Source organism: Syngnathus floridae, chromosome 18, assembly GCF_059516105.1.
Source record: "Syngnathus floridae isolate MCC-2025c chromosome 18, RoL_Sflo_1.0, whole genome shotgun sequence".
Taxonomy (NCBI): Eukaryota; Metazoa; Chordata; class Actinopteri; order Syngnathiformes; family Syngnathidae; genus Syngnathus; species Syngnathus floridae.
Genome location: NC_142430.1, coordinates 8,955,853 through 8,970,020, shown reverse-complemented (window position 1 = coordinate 8,970,020; position 14,168 = coordinate 8,955,853). Strand labels below are relative to the sequence as shown.

Here is a 14,168-nt window from a genome sequence, read left to right as displayed (position 1 = left end):
GAAGTGGTGCGTATACGTGTATGTGTAGTGAAAAGAAAAAAAAAAATCCTGGGCGTGCCAGATTTGATTGCCTCAGTGCACATTTGCATTCCAAGCATATTGCAGCTCAATGACTCTGGGCAGCCAGCCCATAGTCAAAAAAGTCAAAGTCCATCGGGAAGCCGCAATGACAAGTGGGAACTTTGGAATAAAAGACGACAAAAACATCCATGTGCTCTTGTTCGCTATTATTTGCGAGCTTCTTATGAAAACAATTCTGTGGTGCATGTGATGGGTGATTTAATATTAACCTGGTAAGGTTGGTAGGCTGAATGGTCAGACAGGAAGTCCAGATGTCGGTCCAGTAAGAATTCCACCGCTGTTACTGATGACAACAGGCTCTTCCCCACCACTGGCTTAAATGCCTGCACAGGAGGAAAAAACAAACACAAATCAATCAATAGTTGTAAATCAGAAAGCATTCCAAAAGTGGATGTCGCTCATTTAAATGTTTATTCTACGTTTTATCAGACGTGCAGATTTAACTTTGCACCCAAATCAGACGGTGGCCATTATTGTGCCTGATTTTCTGTATCATGAAATCACTTAGGAGGAGCGCCATGATGCATCTGAGGACTGAACACTCACTTTGTGGCCTGTTGCTATGATTTGATGCTTATATAACAGGGTCAGTCTGTCACGGAGCGACAAGAGGAGGGGAAACATGACCGCTGGGACGCCGCCGCCGCCGTCATACACTCATGGGAGCCAGTGTCATGTTGTGCGTTCAACAAAACACTGCTTGTGTGTGTCTGCAGCTTTATTTAGTAGGCCAGGGAGTTCATATGTTACTCTATTTATGAATTACCTATTTCCAATTGATGACACTTAGCTTCATATAGACTTTTAATCTTTAAGGGCTTTCACTCACGTTTTCAGTCTTAATCCGAGGAAGAGACTTTTGAGTGATGATTCCACTCTACTTACCAACCCACACATGATTCATCATTTCCTCAGTTCGCCATTATTGGAAGTGCATTTTCGACACAGAATCTGGTTAAAGGTCATTTTGAATTCAAATTTCCCAAAAATACTTCAGGCAATCTTTCTTTTGAACACATCAATACGACAAGAGTACCTTATCTGAGGTCATTTGCGAGCAAACAGGAAACACCCGTGAGACGCATGACATGAATATAGCTCATGTTCAGGATGTAGACAGTCATGAAGTTAGAACGATTTGTCCTTCGTCGTGGATGATAAGAGCAGTAAAAAAATATAACCTGGAGATGACTTGTGACTGAATGAATGGGCATTCTCGATGTGGGTCAGAGTTAAACAGCTGCTTTCCACGCACAGGTTGTACTGTACACTAATCTGCTTATTGCTCCGATACTAACTGACTAGTCTTGTCAAAACACAGCTGCTCTGTCTCGCACGGACAAATGAAGAAATCACATTGAATACTGCCATGCACATCATATTATGCAAAGAAAAGATTTGCAACAAATCGCCAATCCCTGCCACAAGATTTCACCGGTATTTCAAAATATGGATCGTCAATGTCACACACAAAATCCATTGAAGGTTTATAAGGGAGCAAAAGACAACTGCCAAGCGCACACATCTCCAAGCAGCATGTATATAAGCTACAGTATTTAATCATGTGTAGGATTTTATATGCATAAAAAAGTGAAGCTTATGAAAATATGCACTCCAATAAATGAGAGTGCCTTTCAATATAGCCTCATTTTTTTGTTTTGTTTTTACTCTCGCCCACGTTCTCTTTCGTAAGCTACTTGTGTACAACCAGAATGTGAAATTGGAGTTCTTATATGAAATCCCCCAATGCAACTGTTATTTTGGTTCAAAAAGTATTGCATGGCCGTTCAAAACAATAACTTTGACCTTAAAGCACCTGGACAGACAAACAAAACATATTTTGGAGCAGGTTGATAAAGCAAGAACAGATACAATACATATCAAATACGCTCAAAAGTCCCAGAAGCATTCACCACCAAACAATATTTTACAAATGAATTGAAAAATGAACAAATCAGTAACTTGCATCTCGTACTAGCTCGTATCTGGCCGTTTGTGAATAAAATTGGAGTCACGCTTCCATAGAATATTTATATACAGCTTCAGCATGTATTGCTGTGTAAACACAAAACAAAAACAAGCTGCTAGAAAAAAAAACGCTCACATTTTGATTCTCTGTCGAGAGCTTTTTGCTAAATAGCGCTATCCTTGCAAACTGCTTACTTTAATCCTTTATTCTGAGACATGGTTTAAATTCCATTGATTTAAAAGAAGACAGTGAAGAAAAAGTGGCAGATTACCTCTCTCCTCCGTCTTCAAATAACATCAAGAAGCAATGGCAGTGAAGAAAGAACCTTGGAAAACCCCCAAAAAGCTTTTCCACCCCGCAGAAGCAGAAATACAACACTGGGAGATGAGGGTACTATATAGAAGGCAGAGAAAGAAAAAAAAAAAAAAAAAGTGGTTTCCTCTTTGGGTTTTAAAAAAAAAAAAAAAAGAGACAGATGGTCGAGAGGGAGAGAAAGCGAAGCAGAGGACAAGCTATAGAGCCGACATTTTAACGGCTGTTGACGCAAGGAGTGAGAGAGGGAATGAGAGAAAGAGGAGAGGGAGGGAGGGAGGGAGGGACCCAAGCGAGACTTGGCCAACAGCACTCACTTCCTCTCTTACCACATTCTATGACTCGCTCGCTCGCTCTCTTTCACTTTGTCCCACTGCCTCAAAGTTGTATCATCCACTTTCTCTACGCATGGACTTATCCATCTTATTCCTGAGGGCTCCGCTGTCAAAACAATGATGGGTGTGACTTCCTGTTCCAGCGGAAGTACAAGTGAGCAATCCTTTCCAACAGCTTTTTTTTTTAACCTAGTGTTTTATTTTATTTTTTTGCTTTTCTTTTTGAAACAATCATAATATCACACAGCATTTGCACTAAGAACCAGAAAAAGTTGAACGACGTTTTGAACATGCACTGAATGTTTGGCCGTGTCCATGCCCACAACGGTGCACACCACCATTTTTTCCGAATATGTGCGTGCCTCTAAAATGATCAATACCACGTGTCATGCCGGATTTGTGCCAGTCACAAAATTCGAGCCCTAAATCTGTGCAGACTAGGTCCAGTTTTTGAAACAGTTGGATGTTCCACTTTAAAATACTTGAGGGAAACTGCAAAAACCCAGGCGATTTGAATGCATCAATCACAATGAGACTAACAAAAACATGGCAATAAAATGGATCATTGCAGCAAAGCTTTTTTGGTATGTGCAGATATCAAGTGTGTAATGCATTCTGAATTTGAAGTATTTTTTTTCCCACAGCATTTTGTTGTTACTTTCAAACACACATCAGCCTTTGATTTTTGCGTGGAATGCTTTTTTGTGTGTGTTACTTATTACGTTACGTACTAAACGGCAACTCAGTCTGTCTGTGGTGTGAACCAAACGCATACCCAAAGAGACCCGCACGCACAGAAGACGAGACGATGTCACTAAGTCACAGACTCACTCACAGCGCAGTGTTTACGGAGGCTAGTGTAGCGTGTAGGGGCTAATCTTTTGATCACTTCATATCCACAGAGGAGCGTTGCGAGGGGAAGTATAAATATTTTGGGGAAATGAGGCGAGGCATTTTTATCTCCAGGGACGTCTACTACAGATGTGTACTGAATTAGTAATAGAAAGGTCCACTTCACGTTTCAAGAGGGATTTAATGAATCGAGTCAAATATAAAGTCAATCGTGTTACTCCAAACAATTTTTTTATTCATCTCCCCCAATTTTCAGTGTAGTTTTGGGGGGGTTGAAATGATGTCACAACCTGTTCATGCAGGTTGCAGGGATAAAAAAAATCATTCTGATAATATGAATTAAATCAAACTACAGTGTGCAGTGTTCACCGCCACTGTTGCTAGGTAACCGTAGACAGCGAAGAGGAGCCAAAGCAAAGACTCCCTCTTTTTCTGTCATTTCAGAAACACATCTCAATAAAAGTCTCATAACCAAGGATGTAAACACTTCTTCCTAGCCTTCATTTTCAACACTCTCCTGTGCTCTTGGATGATGTATGGTTATTGAGATTCACATCGTGTCATTGATGGGGGTTTGGCCTGAGCTTCTCTAGCCCACTTTGCAATGCTTGCAGAGAAATGACGTAATATGCGGATCACAGATGAAATGTCTCTCTCTCTCTCTCTCTCTCTCTCTCGCTCTGTCTATCTGGTGTTTTCTGAAAGACCAATGGGGCTAATGCATGGAGCTTGCTGCCTGTCACACAGGTGTCACTATACAATAAGACGTCTCGCAAGACATGGCCTTCAAGGCTGCCACTTTCCAAGACTCACAATGAAGATAAATACAGCTCCCAGGAAATTCAACGAATACAATCCAAGCCATATGCTAAAGCGGTTGACGATGCACAGCCAGGGGGGAGCTTTGTGGTGGCTGTGTCGGTTCTATAAATAGCAAACAAAGTTCTTACCAGGGCAGGCCACTGGATGTGTTTAGCCTTGATTCCCTGCAGCAGGCCACCTACTCCTCCTCCACCTGCTCCCGCTCCTCCTGCTCCTTCCTTCCTCTTGGCCCAGACCAGCTGGTGCTCGAGGAGAAACAGCTGGAAATCGTCGTAGACCTTCACCCATTCTCTCTTCTCCCATTCCTGGTCATCAAATTCCACGTATACCTGCAAGACACGACACAAATTGATCAACAAACGGCATTTGCAATCATGAGGGCCACGTCGATGGATGGATGGATGGACGGATAAATAGAGGGCATCTTTTACTACCATGTATCATTAAAATGAAATGTATGCATTGCAAAGAAATTTCAAAGGTCTCTACAACCTTGTATGAGCTGCAGCTCTGTATTTGAAGTCAATATATTTAAATATATATAAATTGATTTTGTTGATGATCAAAAGTATTCAGTGCAAATCGCCTGTCTGGAGTCTATACGCCTACAGAAGACATGATATCCTCATTGTAGAGGCACGCCATGTTCTTTCATTCCTCCCCCATGTCTCGGATCCATAAGGAGAGTGAGAGCATGCAACAGAGATCAGTGGGTGCATCCATCCATCCATCCATCTCTTGTCAGTCAGTCCCCCTCCCCCTCCGCTTGATCGGACTACCGCAGTCAAACGAGTAATCACTCTTAAGCCAGCAGACAGCAGCTACGTCAGTCTGTCCTTTGTTTACTCTTCCTGCTGCCTCTCCCTGTTTGTCATTACCTCAATCTATTTTTCAACTCGGCCATTCTGAATATTGATCATGACAGCTACTCCCTTTATTCTGAAGTCTACCTCAGAACACACACACCAATCTGACATGGAATAATTGTGCGCATCTCTTCCCTTTCAAAACAATTAAAAAAAAAAAAGTCTAACATAACTGGAGGGTGTTTCGCATGGATGTCATTGTAGGCCTCCCCACTGTGTCTCCACTTAAGTCCAAGGAGCATCTCAGGACAGCGCTGACCACCACCTTGGCCCATCCTCTTTTTATCCTGAGCAGATAGTATGTCACCAGCCCGGCAAACTCGGTAAAAGATGACAATCAGTCATTAAAATAAAAAATTCAATCCTCTGAAGTTTCTGAGGATCCTGAGCAGTCATCTTTTTTTCCCCGTTGCGTAATAATAATTTGATATAACCCAAGCGACATGCTTTTTTGATCATATTCAAATGAGTCTGAATTCATGAATAACTTTAATAAATATGACATATAATAAAAGAAGTGAAGCTCCCTTGGATGTGGTGCATGAAGAACGGATATCTTTTACACACCACACACACACACACACACACACACACACACACACACACACACATACACACTCCCTTTGTTGCTATGACGCCACGAGAGGCTAACAGCAAAGTAACGACACTGCCAACATGGGCGTCATTGACCTGTCGGGCTGACAAAAATCCTCGAGTAATTTGTGTTAGCTCTCTTAAAAAAAAAAAAAAAAAAAAAGCCCACTTATTTATTTGTGCACTGTAAGAAAAAAGTCAAGATAACCATATCAATTGTGCCGTGAGAAGGCCAACTTCAAAATAAAACTTATCAATCAACCACCAATCTCAATAACACCTTTTTATCCCAAAACAAAAGCACAGTAAACAACACTTAATTATCATATTTTGCTGCCTGACACTCACTTGAGCGCTTTCAATGTTCAGCATGAAATGAATGATAAAACAACGAGTCATAAAATGACCTTAGCAAATGTGTGGCCACGCACACAACCCACGCACACACACACACACACACAGTGCCTGACATACACATTAATGACTCATGTCCTGCTGTCTTTATGACCTCATCACAATAAAGTGAATGACCCTCATATGTAATGTCTGTCTACTGTGCCCAAAAACATTGTATGCAGCTGAAAAACATACATGCGACAAGAATGATAAAACTGTCTGTTGCTATAGAAACTGGAGGCAGCAGCCACACACACACACACACACACACACCAGTGCACATTTTCTATCCACAGTGAGCAGGTACAACAGAAAGAGAGAACAAAGGAGAATGGGGAAAACAGCCAAGCGTGAAATATGATCAATATAATTTAAAAAGTGAACTCGTAATTGCTGACACCCTAATCGAGTGTTTTGGAAAGGTTGCATTGCATCTGGAAAGTATTTGGTTTTATATAGTTTGTTATGTTACGGCCAATTATTCTATTATTATTATTATTGTGGGCTGTATAAATAAAATGAAAAAAACTTGCAGCACTTTTTGTTTATACATTAGCTGAGTCTGAAAAATATTTTATTTTGAAAAGTGATTTTTTTCCTTTGACTGCCTCATGTTGTTTCCCTCGTGTGACAATATGAAATCCACAAGCTAGCAAAATGACGATATCGTGCCAGAGAAATTTCTAGTAGGTCACCATCCAATCTGGAGAATATCCTAGGTGCATAAAAGCAGCTTTCAAGGCATTTTTCTCATTTTCTATTTTCTAAGGTAGATTTAAGCACTCTGTCTGCATTGGCTGTTTGCTTTCAGGTCTGCTGTGGATTGGCTGTGAGCCGCTGCGGTGCAGCCAGCCAGAAAGCTCCTCAGCAGTCGTGAGTGAGTGATGGATGGATGGATGGATGGGCAGATTATACATCACTGCACTGTTGCCCCCCCCCCGTGTCCTCATAAGTGGAGATGGCATCAGCAAGCGGTTGATATCAGCTGGCCTAACTTGGCCTCAACTGAAAGGACAGCAAACAAATGAGGCGATACCCACACACCATCACTGGCGGAATGGTGACCTTTGCAATTAAGCATCGGATGGCACATGGACTTGATTCAAGGATGTCAAAACCTTAAGTCTGATGATGTGATAATGCCGTCGAATCGTGAGGCCGTAAAACAAAAGTCATTTGGTATGATTCATTTCGCAATAGCGCTGCTATATTGGCGCGGGTGACCTCAGGGAACAATCTTATGGCGAGGTGTACTTATTAGTTTCATAGACAAATCATCCCTGAGGAGAAATATTTTCTTTTTCCTTGGGGGCATAACAGAAATGAGAATCACCGAAATATCATGTTTTTCCATCCTAAGATATACAAATATTTATTTCTAAAAACCTAGCAAGTGAAACGAATGTGTCTTGGAAACACTTTGATGGAATTAAAAAAAAAAGGACCAAATGATGGACTCCTCCATCTGCTCGTATCTTGAAATGAAAAAGTGCATACAACATGTATGAAGACAGTGAGGAGAAATGGAGTAGCTGCTTGTGAGGGTTCACTGGTATGTAAATAATTCCAAGCAGAGAGAGAGAAGAAGAGCGCACGTGAGCTGAAGTAATAGTTGATGACAGCACCAAGAGACGTTCCCTATCCTACAAGGTCATACGTATCATGGAGAAGAAGAAGAGATGATCAAATAGAGGAGGGAAGAGGAAGACAGAGGAGGGATAAACACAACAATGGAGATGGAGAGGAAGAGAGAGGCAACGTAAACAGCCTTCAGCAGCACAGTGATGTGATGCTGCCCCCTCTTCTCCTCCTTTTCATCTCCTCGTATGAAGGATGTGTGAGCCCAGGAGAGAAGAAAGAGGGAAGGAGGGAGGGAGAGGTGAGAGGAAAGGAAAAGGCACATCCAAAAATAGCCCAATGTTGTTTCAGACACATTCCTGGGAAAATACCGACCGACTCAAACATGCAGCTCTAAAGTCATGCTGAAATGGTTTTTGGCTTTGTGTTTTCCCACTGTCCCACATCCATGGGCTCCTCATTTCTGACAAGCTAACGTATAATATGGTCGACTCCGGCGTGTAATCAAGATGTACCCAATTAAAAAGGAAAATATGAAAGGACATTTTAGCAGCTACTAAATCAGGCAAAGTCAAATTGAATTAAATCACACATGCAGTACATTTTAATTATTATATAGAAGATAGTAGAAACAATGTTTGTCTGTGCTATGGAGCTCAAGTTCCCGTAGACAATATTTAATTGTTAATCAATCAGGAATTGAAGCCTTTCTTTTTTCTTTCCCATTTTGTGAAAAATAAAATCTAAAAAAAAAAACTTTAACTACCCTCATAGTTGATGACACTTCAAAGCAAGATGACCTTTTGCGTCACTACAACGGGTTTAACACAAGTTTTGAATTTGAGCGAAATCAACCAACGGGACATTCTCTCGCTGTGTTTCTGTCTCTCTGGATGATAAAGTTCTATTAATAGCAGAGTTGCAAGCAGACAATCGGCGAGTGAAATCTAGGCCAGCAGCTGCAGAGTCTGTATTTGGAAGATCAAGTCTCTTCCCAATTCAACATGTACACAGTGCATAATAGAAATAAGATTTCCTTTCGAAAAGCTTTTATTCTAGTCCAGTCAGGTTCCTACTACATACCATCATTCTTACATGGGAGGCTCAGATTACCATCACGTGAAATCCCTGAAGGAGTCCTGGGTTCTACTACACATTCATGTGACTCCTCTGCATGGGTAGGTCAGAGTATTAAAAAAAAAAAAAAAATCCAGTGTATTTCTAAGTAAAAGAGAGACCTCAAATAACAGAGGTGATTATTTGGCTTAGTTTTCCATTCAACACGCCGCAAAACAAGTTCTGAGGTGGATCTGGTGCACAACAAAAGAGCTTTATAGAATCAGTGCGAATGGTTCCTGGCAACTTGGGCCATTAGTTGGTGAGAGGAACACAAATATGCAAAGTTGAGTGCGTGTCAAGCATATTATGACTTTTGGTGACCCGACCAGGGGCCTAAAGACCACACAAATGTATCTCCAAAGATATGCAAAGCTCACTAGCAGTTACCCAGAACTTCAGCAACATTTGTGGTGGGGCGAATACCTATTTCATGAATTTATAAATGTCTTCTCTGATGAGGTCACCCATTCACTTGCTTTGATTTAACCACAATTTAACCTTGCAACAAAGTGCATAATTAAATTTCCCTGAGCTCTTCCTGGAAAACTGTGCAAAAATAAATAATGATATGAGGTCAGCATGACTTTGATACTTTGCCAAAAGAATATGAATATACTGTATTTCATCAAGGGATTCATAAGCATACAAAACAGGAAAGCATAAAAATAGAAATATCCACTGTCCCAACCTGTTGTAATTTGCCACCATCTCCTTCTGGTTCGAACTAAATGACGTAATTGTATTGCTTCTTTTATGAATTGAATTACTAATACCTTGTGGGGAGTCTGCTCCGCATGCAATTATGACTTCATCATGGCAGCAGAACAAAACTTGTATTAAATTCCACTCATTTAGACTGTAAAACACCACCGATAATTTAATATCGCAACAAAATGACAAGAAAAAGCACTTTGGATGACATTTTCCCAAGCTTGAGAGAATATTCTTAATCCAGATAATTTTGAGCATAAGTCAAACATATTTAAGGAGATGTGAGAGTGTATTATGACTCCCCGAGTTTCCATTTGTGTGTGTCATTCACGGGGATAGATGTTTGCTTTCCACCAAGTGGCTGGATTGTTTACATAGCAAATGCACTTTGTCCTTCTGAGCACTGATCGCTGTGACGTTTTGGCAATCTGTCTACAAATGAAGTATCGTTTTCTGTAAAGTCCACCTTATTTATTTTAGAATAGAGGCCAAACAAATCCAGCAGATGATGTAACTGATAGCTGAGCTCTTGTGTCAAGCATGCATGGATGCAAGCAAGCACGCAAACAAAGCAATGGTATTAAAGTGACATCAATAATGAACTTGCTCAGTACAGATACTGTTCGGCTTCTTGTAGGCAATCAAAAATGATTTCAAGTGCAACGTTTGGCTGAGGAACAAACGCAAAGAACATTATAAGAACAAAACATTGGATTTCACACGACTGGACGGATTAAATATGGCTGCAACAACTCTAAAATAAGCTTGCACATCAAGTGCGGAAGTTGTATGCCCACTCCTGAGGTCGTCATACAAGATACATGAGGTCGTCTGACAGTAAGGAAGACACTAAAACATTTACGGACATCGTCAACACGCTTCAGAAGGTCAAGACCATGAATTAAAGTGCAGATGTTACGACAGCAGAAGCAAACCAAGACAAATCTGTATGGACGAATGAGGCAAATGAACCTTCAGCAGTCAAGTCAGATTTAAATGTCTACAACAAATGGATGGATGGATGGATGGATGGATGGATGGATGGATGGATGGATGGATGGATGGATGGATGGATGGATGGATGGATGGATGGATGGATGGATGGATGGATGGATGGATGGATGGATGGATGGATGGATGGATGGATGGATGGATGGATGGATGGATGGATGGATGGATGGATGGATGGATGGATGGATGGATGGATGGATGGATGGATGGATGGATGGATGGATGGATGGATGGATGGATGGATGGATGGATGGATGGATGGATGGATGGATGGATGGATGGATGGATGGATGGATGGATGGATGGATGGATGGATGGATGGATGGATGGATGGATGGATGGATGGATGGATGGATGGATGGATGGATGGAGTAGACTAATAGTCATCATGCTGGACAGACAAGAATGCTGTTATGTACACAAAGAGCTTGCTTAGACACACACACACACACACGCCATCACATGCTCAAGTTTAGCGGGCAAAAAAGACAGCAGGAGCATTGTGCATGTGAAGTGAAACCATCCACAGTGAGCCATCATCAGACATCCTCATCAAAGACACCAGTTGAGAGTCCTTCGTGGGGAAAATACTCGAACCCTGACCCAGCCTTTATTTCGGCTACCGTCACAAATAAATGGGTATATTTTATTGATATCTTATCAACATGTACTCTTGTCTACCTCTCCGAGTCTTTCTGTCTGCTTCTCTCTGAGATGGTTTGAGGTCAACTGGCTCACGTGTCTTGGTCTCCTGCTACAGCATGTGGGCTTGAAATTCCACCATCCCACCGTTTCAAATTGCATGTTTCCTGGCTCGTAAACAGAGTGCACACACACACGCCGTCTGCCACTGACAGACTGACACACACACACACACACATAAGCACACATCTGTTTAATACATGTACATGTACTACAAACAAAAGTGGTGTGTCCTCATCATGAAATAGCAACATTGCTAATAAATCCATATTCTCGCGTTATGTGCCCAGTTTTTAATCTACAAATGATGGCACACCCACCACATGTAAACGTGTGGAAAATCCTGGAAGTGCATTTTCCTGAGATGTGTAAATGTCACTCAAATCTGTGAAAAACAGTTGGAAGGTGAAGATCATAAAGGGTGAAGAAAAAAGTCTGGTGATATAATCCCCGAAAAACAATCACAGCAATTTACTCACTGCCTTTTTTTTTTTTTAATAAAGTCAAAATATGTTTTGCTCATATTGTAGCACTGCATAGTGGTTGAGAACTCTTCTCTACAATTTTGAGGAAATAAAAGACTTTAAGGCCATTTCAGCAAGCCCCATGCAAAAGCTGCCTTCGAGCTGTGAAATACTACAGAAATGTGCCACAGAGATCCAGCGGGCCCCCAACAAGTGAAGAGCAACTCCGCGACAGCGAGCAGATCAAGAAAAGGCCTTGGAACAATTCAAGTCGGGCTGCAGTTGACACCCGCAGAGAAAACAGAAAGACTACAAGTATCAACACGTTGGTGCAAATATTCGTATATACTGTCTGTGAGCGTGCACGCACATGTAAGTCTTTGACAGCCGTACGAATTTCAGACATCTGCTGTGAAGGTCAAGTTTCACTTTGGATGGAATGAAACAATGTGAGCCCTTTGCTTAACTTAACTTAGCCCTTAACTAATGCCTCCAAACAACTGGATGGTTTCCTCATTTACATATCAGAGTACTAAAAACAAGTGTCAATCAAATCCTGGGAGTGTCTGGATGTGGTAACCCCTGAGCTGAAAGTTCCAACAAAGCTGCTGCAGGATGCAATTGAAATTGGAGTCAACAGAATCCACAGAAGCAGTAACAATTTGCTTCTGTAATGTCAACAGAACCAGTTTGACTGCACGGGGCATAAAAAACAAAGCCCTTAGTCTAAGAGCCATATTGCACAGATCTAGTCTGGAATTTTCGGACACAAGGGTGGCTTGGGGTGCAAGTATTTTTTTTTTAAGGAACTCCCATCAGATCTGCCTGTGGCACCTGATGGGGCTCTGGAGAACCATAATGAGAGTCAAGTGCACAGAAATGATTTTCTTTTCACTGAAAACAAAAAAGCATTTTTCCATAAAATTAGCGAGTAATATGTTTGATTGAGTAACGCACACACACAAGTTATTATCACCACAATGGATCTTTATCCATTCAGAAATCTCATTACGCCACAGGTACTGCTGCGCTCCGGTGACATTTGACAACACACACACCTGTTTGTGTGTGTAAATAGTTGAGGGGCACTCCTAACAGCACTTTTCCCCTCAAGGCATGTCAGCTGTGATTCATTGTTTTCTTCATTTTTCTTTCTCAAATACCATGCACAAAAAATATTTGAAACAATTTTGAATATTTGTGTCTTCTTACTTCAAAAACCATCATCACCCATTTATTTACTTCGTATTTTTTGGTTTATTTATTTTATTTAAGGACAAACAACAAATTGCACAACCGTCGGGTGCATTCAAACCTTTCGATCCCACTGTAAGAGTTCAGACAATTTGAATAAGCGACAATGATGCAACGCAAACGTTGCGAGGTATAAATAAAGACAGCTGGCTCATGTCTGCAAAAGCCAGCCAGAGTAACCACTGACAATCCCTTTTTTTAGCAACCTACCGGTTACGCTCTCGACCACAACGCCATCTCATCCAAGTAACATATGTCAATGCCTAGGTATGCTTTTATTTGGACGAGAGCTGTCAAATGACTTTTCAAAGGCACTTATTTAAAAGGCTAATACAATGCACTATTGTAATGCGCTAAAGAATCAACGTTTGGATCAATTATTGTCATGTTGCACGATCAGAAATGTGCTACAGGGGAGACTGTCGTGAAAGCGCTCTCCAAATATCCAGCAACATTTCCTTTTCAAATATGAAATAAGCTCCAATTGACGACACTAAGTCCAGTTGCAATCGATCGCCAATGGTATTCGTGTTCTCTCTGCACTGCTCCATTGTGCTGTAATCCAGCAGCGAGGGGGTTAAATTGTATGCAGTGGGTGAACTCAAAGGAACTGGCCTTCACGTGGCTAAGTCGCTGTTGCTATGGGAGAGAGGCCAGACAGAGCAGAAAGAACTCCCTCTCTCTCTCTTTCTCTCTCACGTTCCACTTTTCTGTCTCGTTGGCCTAGCCTGCTGCACTGCATTTCTAAAAAAGACACGGGTAATGACTATCCAATGCTTTCTCTTTCATTCTGTTCAAAATAAATATTCATTCTCTTACTGCAGCTCTGAAGAACATCAATCGAGCGTCACTGTATCTCCTCTATCCAGCTACGGGTTTCTTTTTATGCTTATTTTCATCTTGATGGTTACAAAAGCTAATGAGATGTTTATGAAAAGGGCCAGTGACAGTGTGTTTGACTGAAATCATGTACAAGCTGGATTGAGAACATGACTAGTCATAAAAGATGACATCTATCTTATAGGCAAATGGTAAAAGTCAAGTTGGAAAAATAATTGAGCTAAAATACATTTATTTGTCTGTTGACAACAAACATACCTGT

The 14,168-nt window shown here is 41.2% G+C and overlaps 1 protein-coding gene across 2 annotated transcripts in view; it reads right to left on the bottom strand.

The window, feature by feature from the left end:
• jmjd1cb (jumonji domain containing 1Cb) overlaps positions 1-14,168 on the bottom strand; it is a 33,220-nt gene that overhangs the window by 14,308 nt on the left and 4,744 nt on the right. Inside the window, exons 2-3 of one of the 2 annotated variants that reach the window (XM_088359406.1) lie at positions 4,500-4,700; positions 291-404 (exon numbers count right to left, since the gene is read on the bottom strand). In XM_088359406.1, coding sequence (XP_088215532.1) covers positions 291-404; positions 4,500-4,700 — 315 coding nt within the window. Of the gene's footprint in view, positions 1-290; positions 405-2,321; positions 2,531-4,499; positions 4,701-14,168 lie in introns of those variants that run through there. The other variant, XM_088359407.1, reaches the window with a different exon arrangement.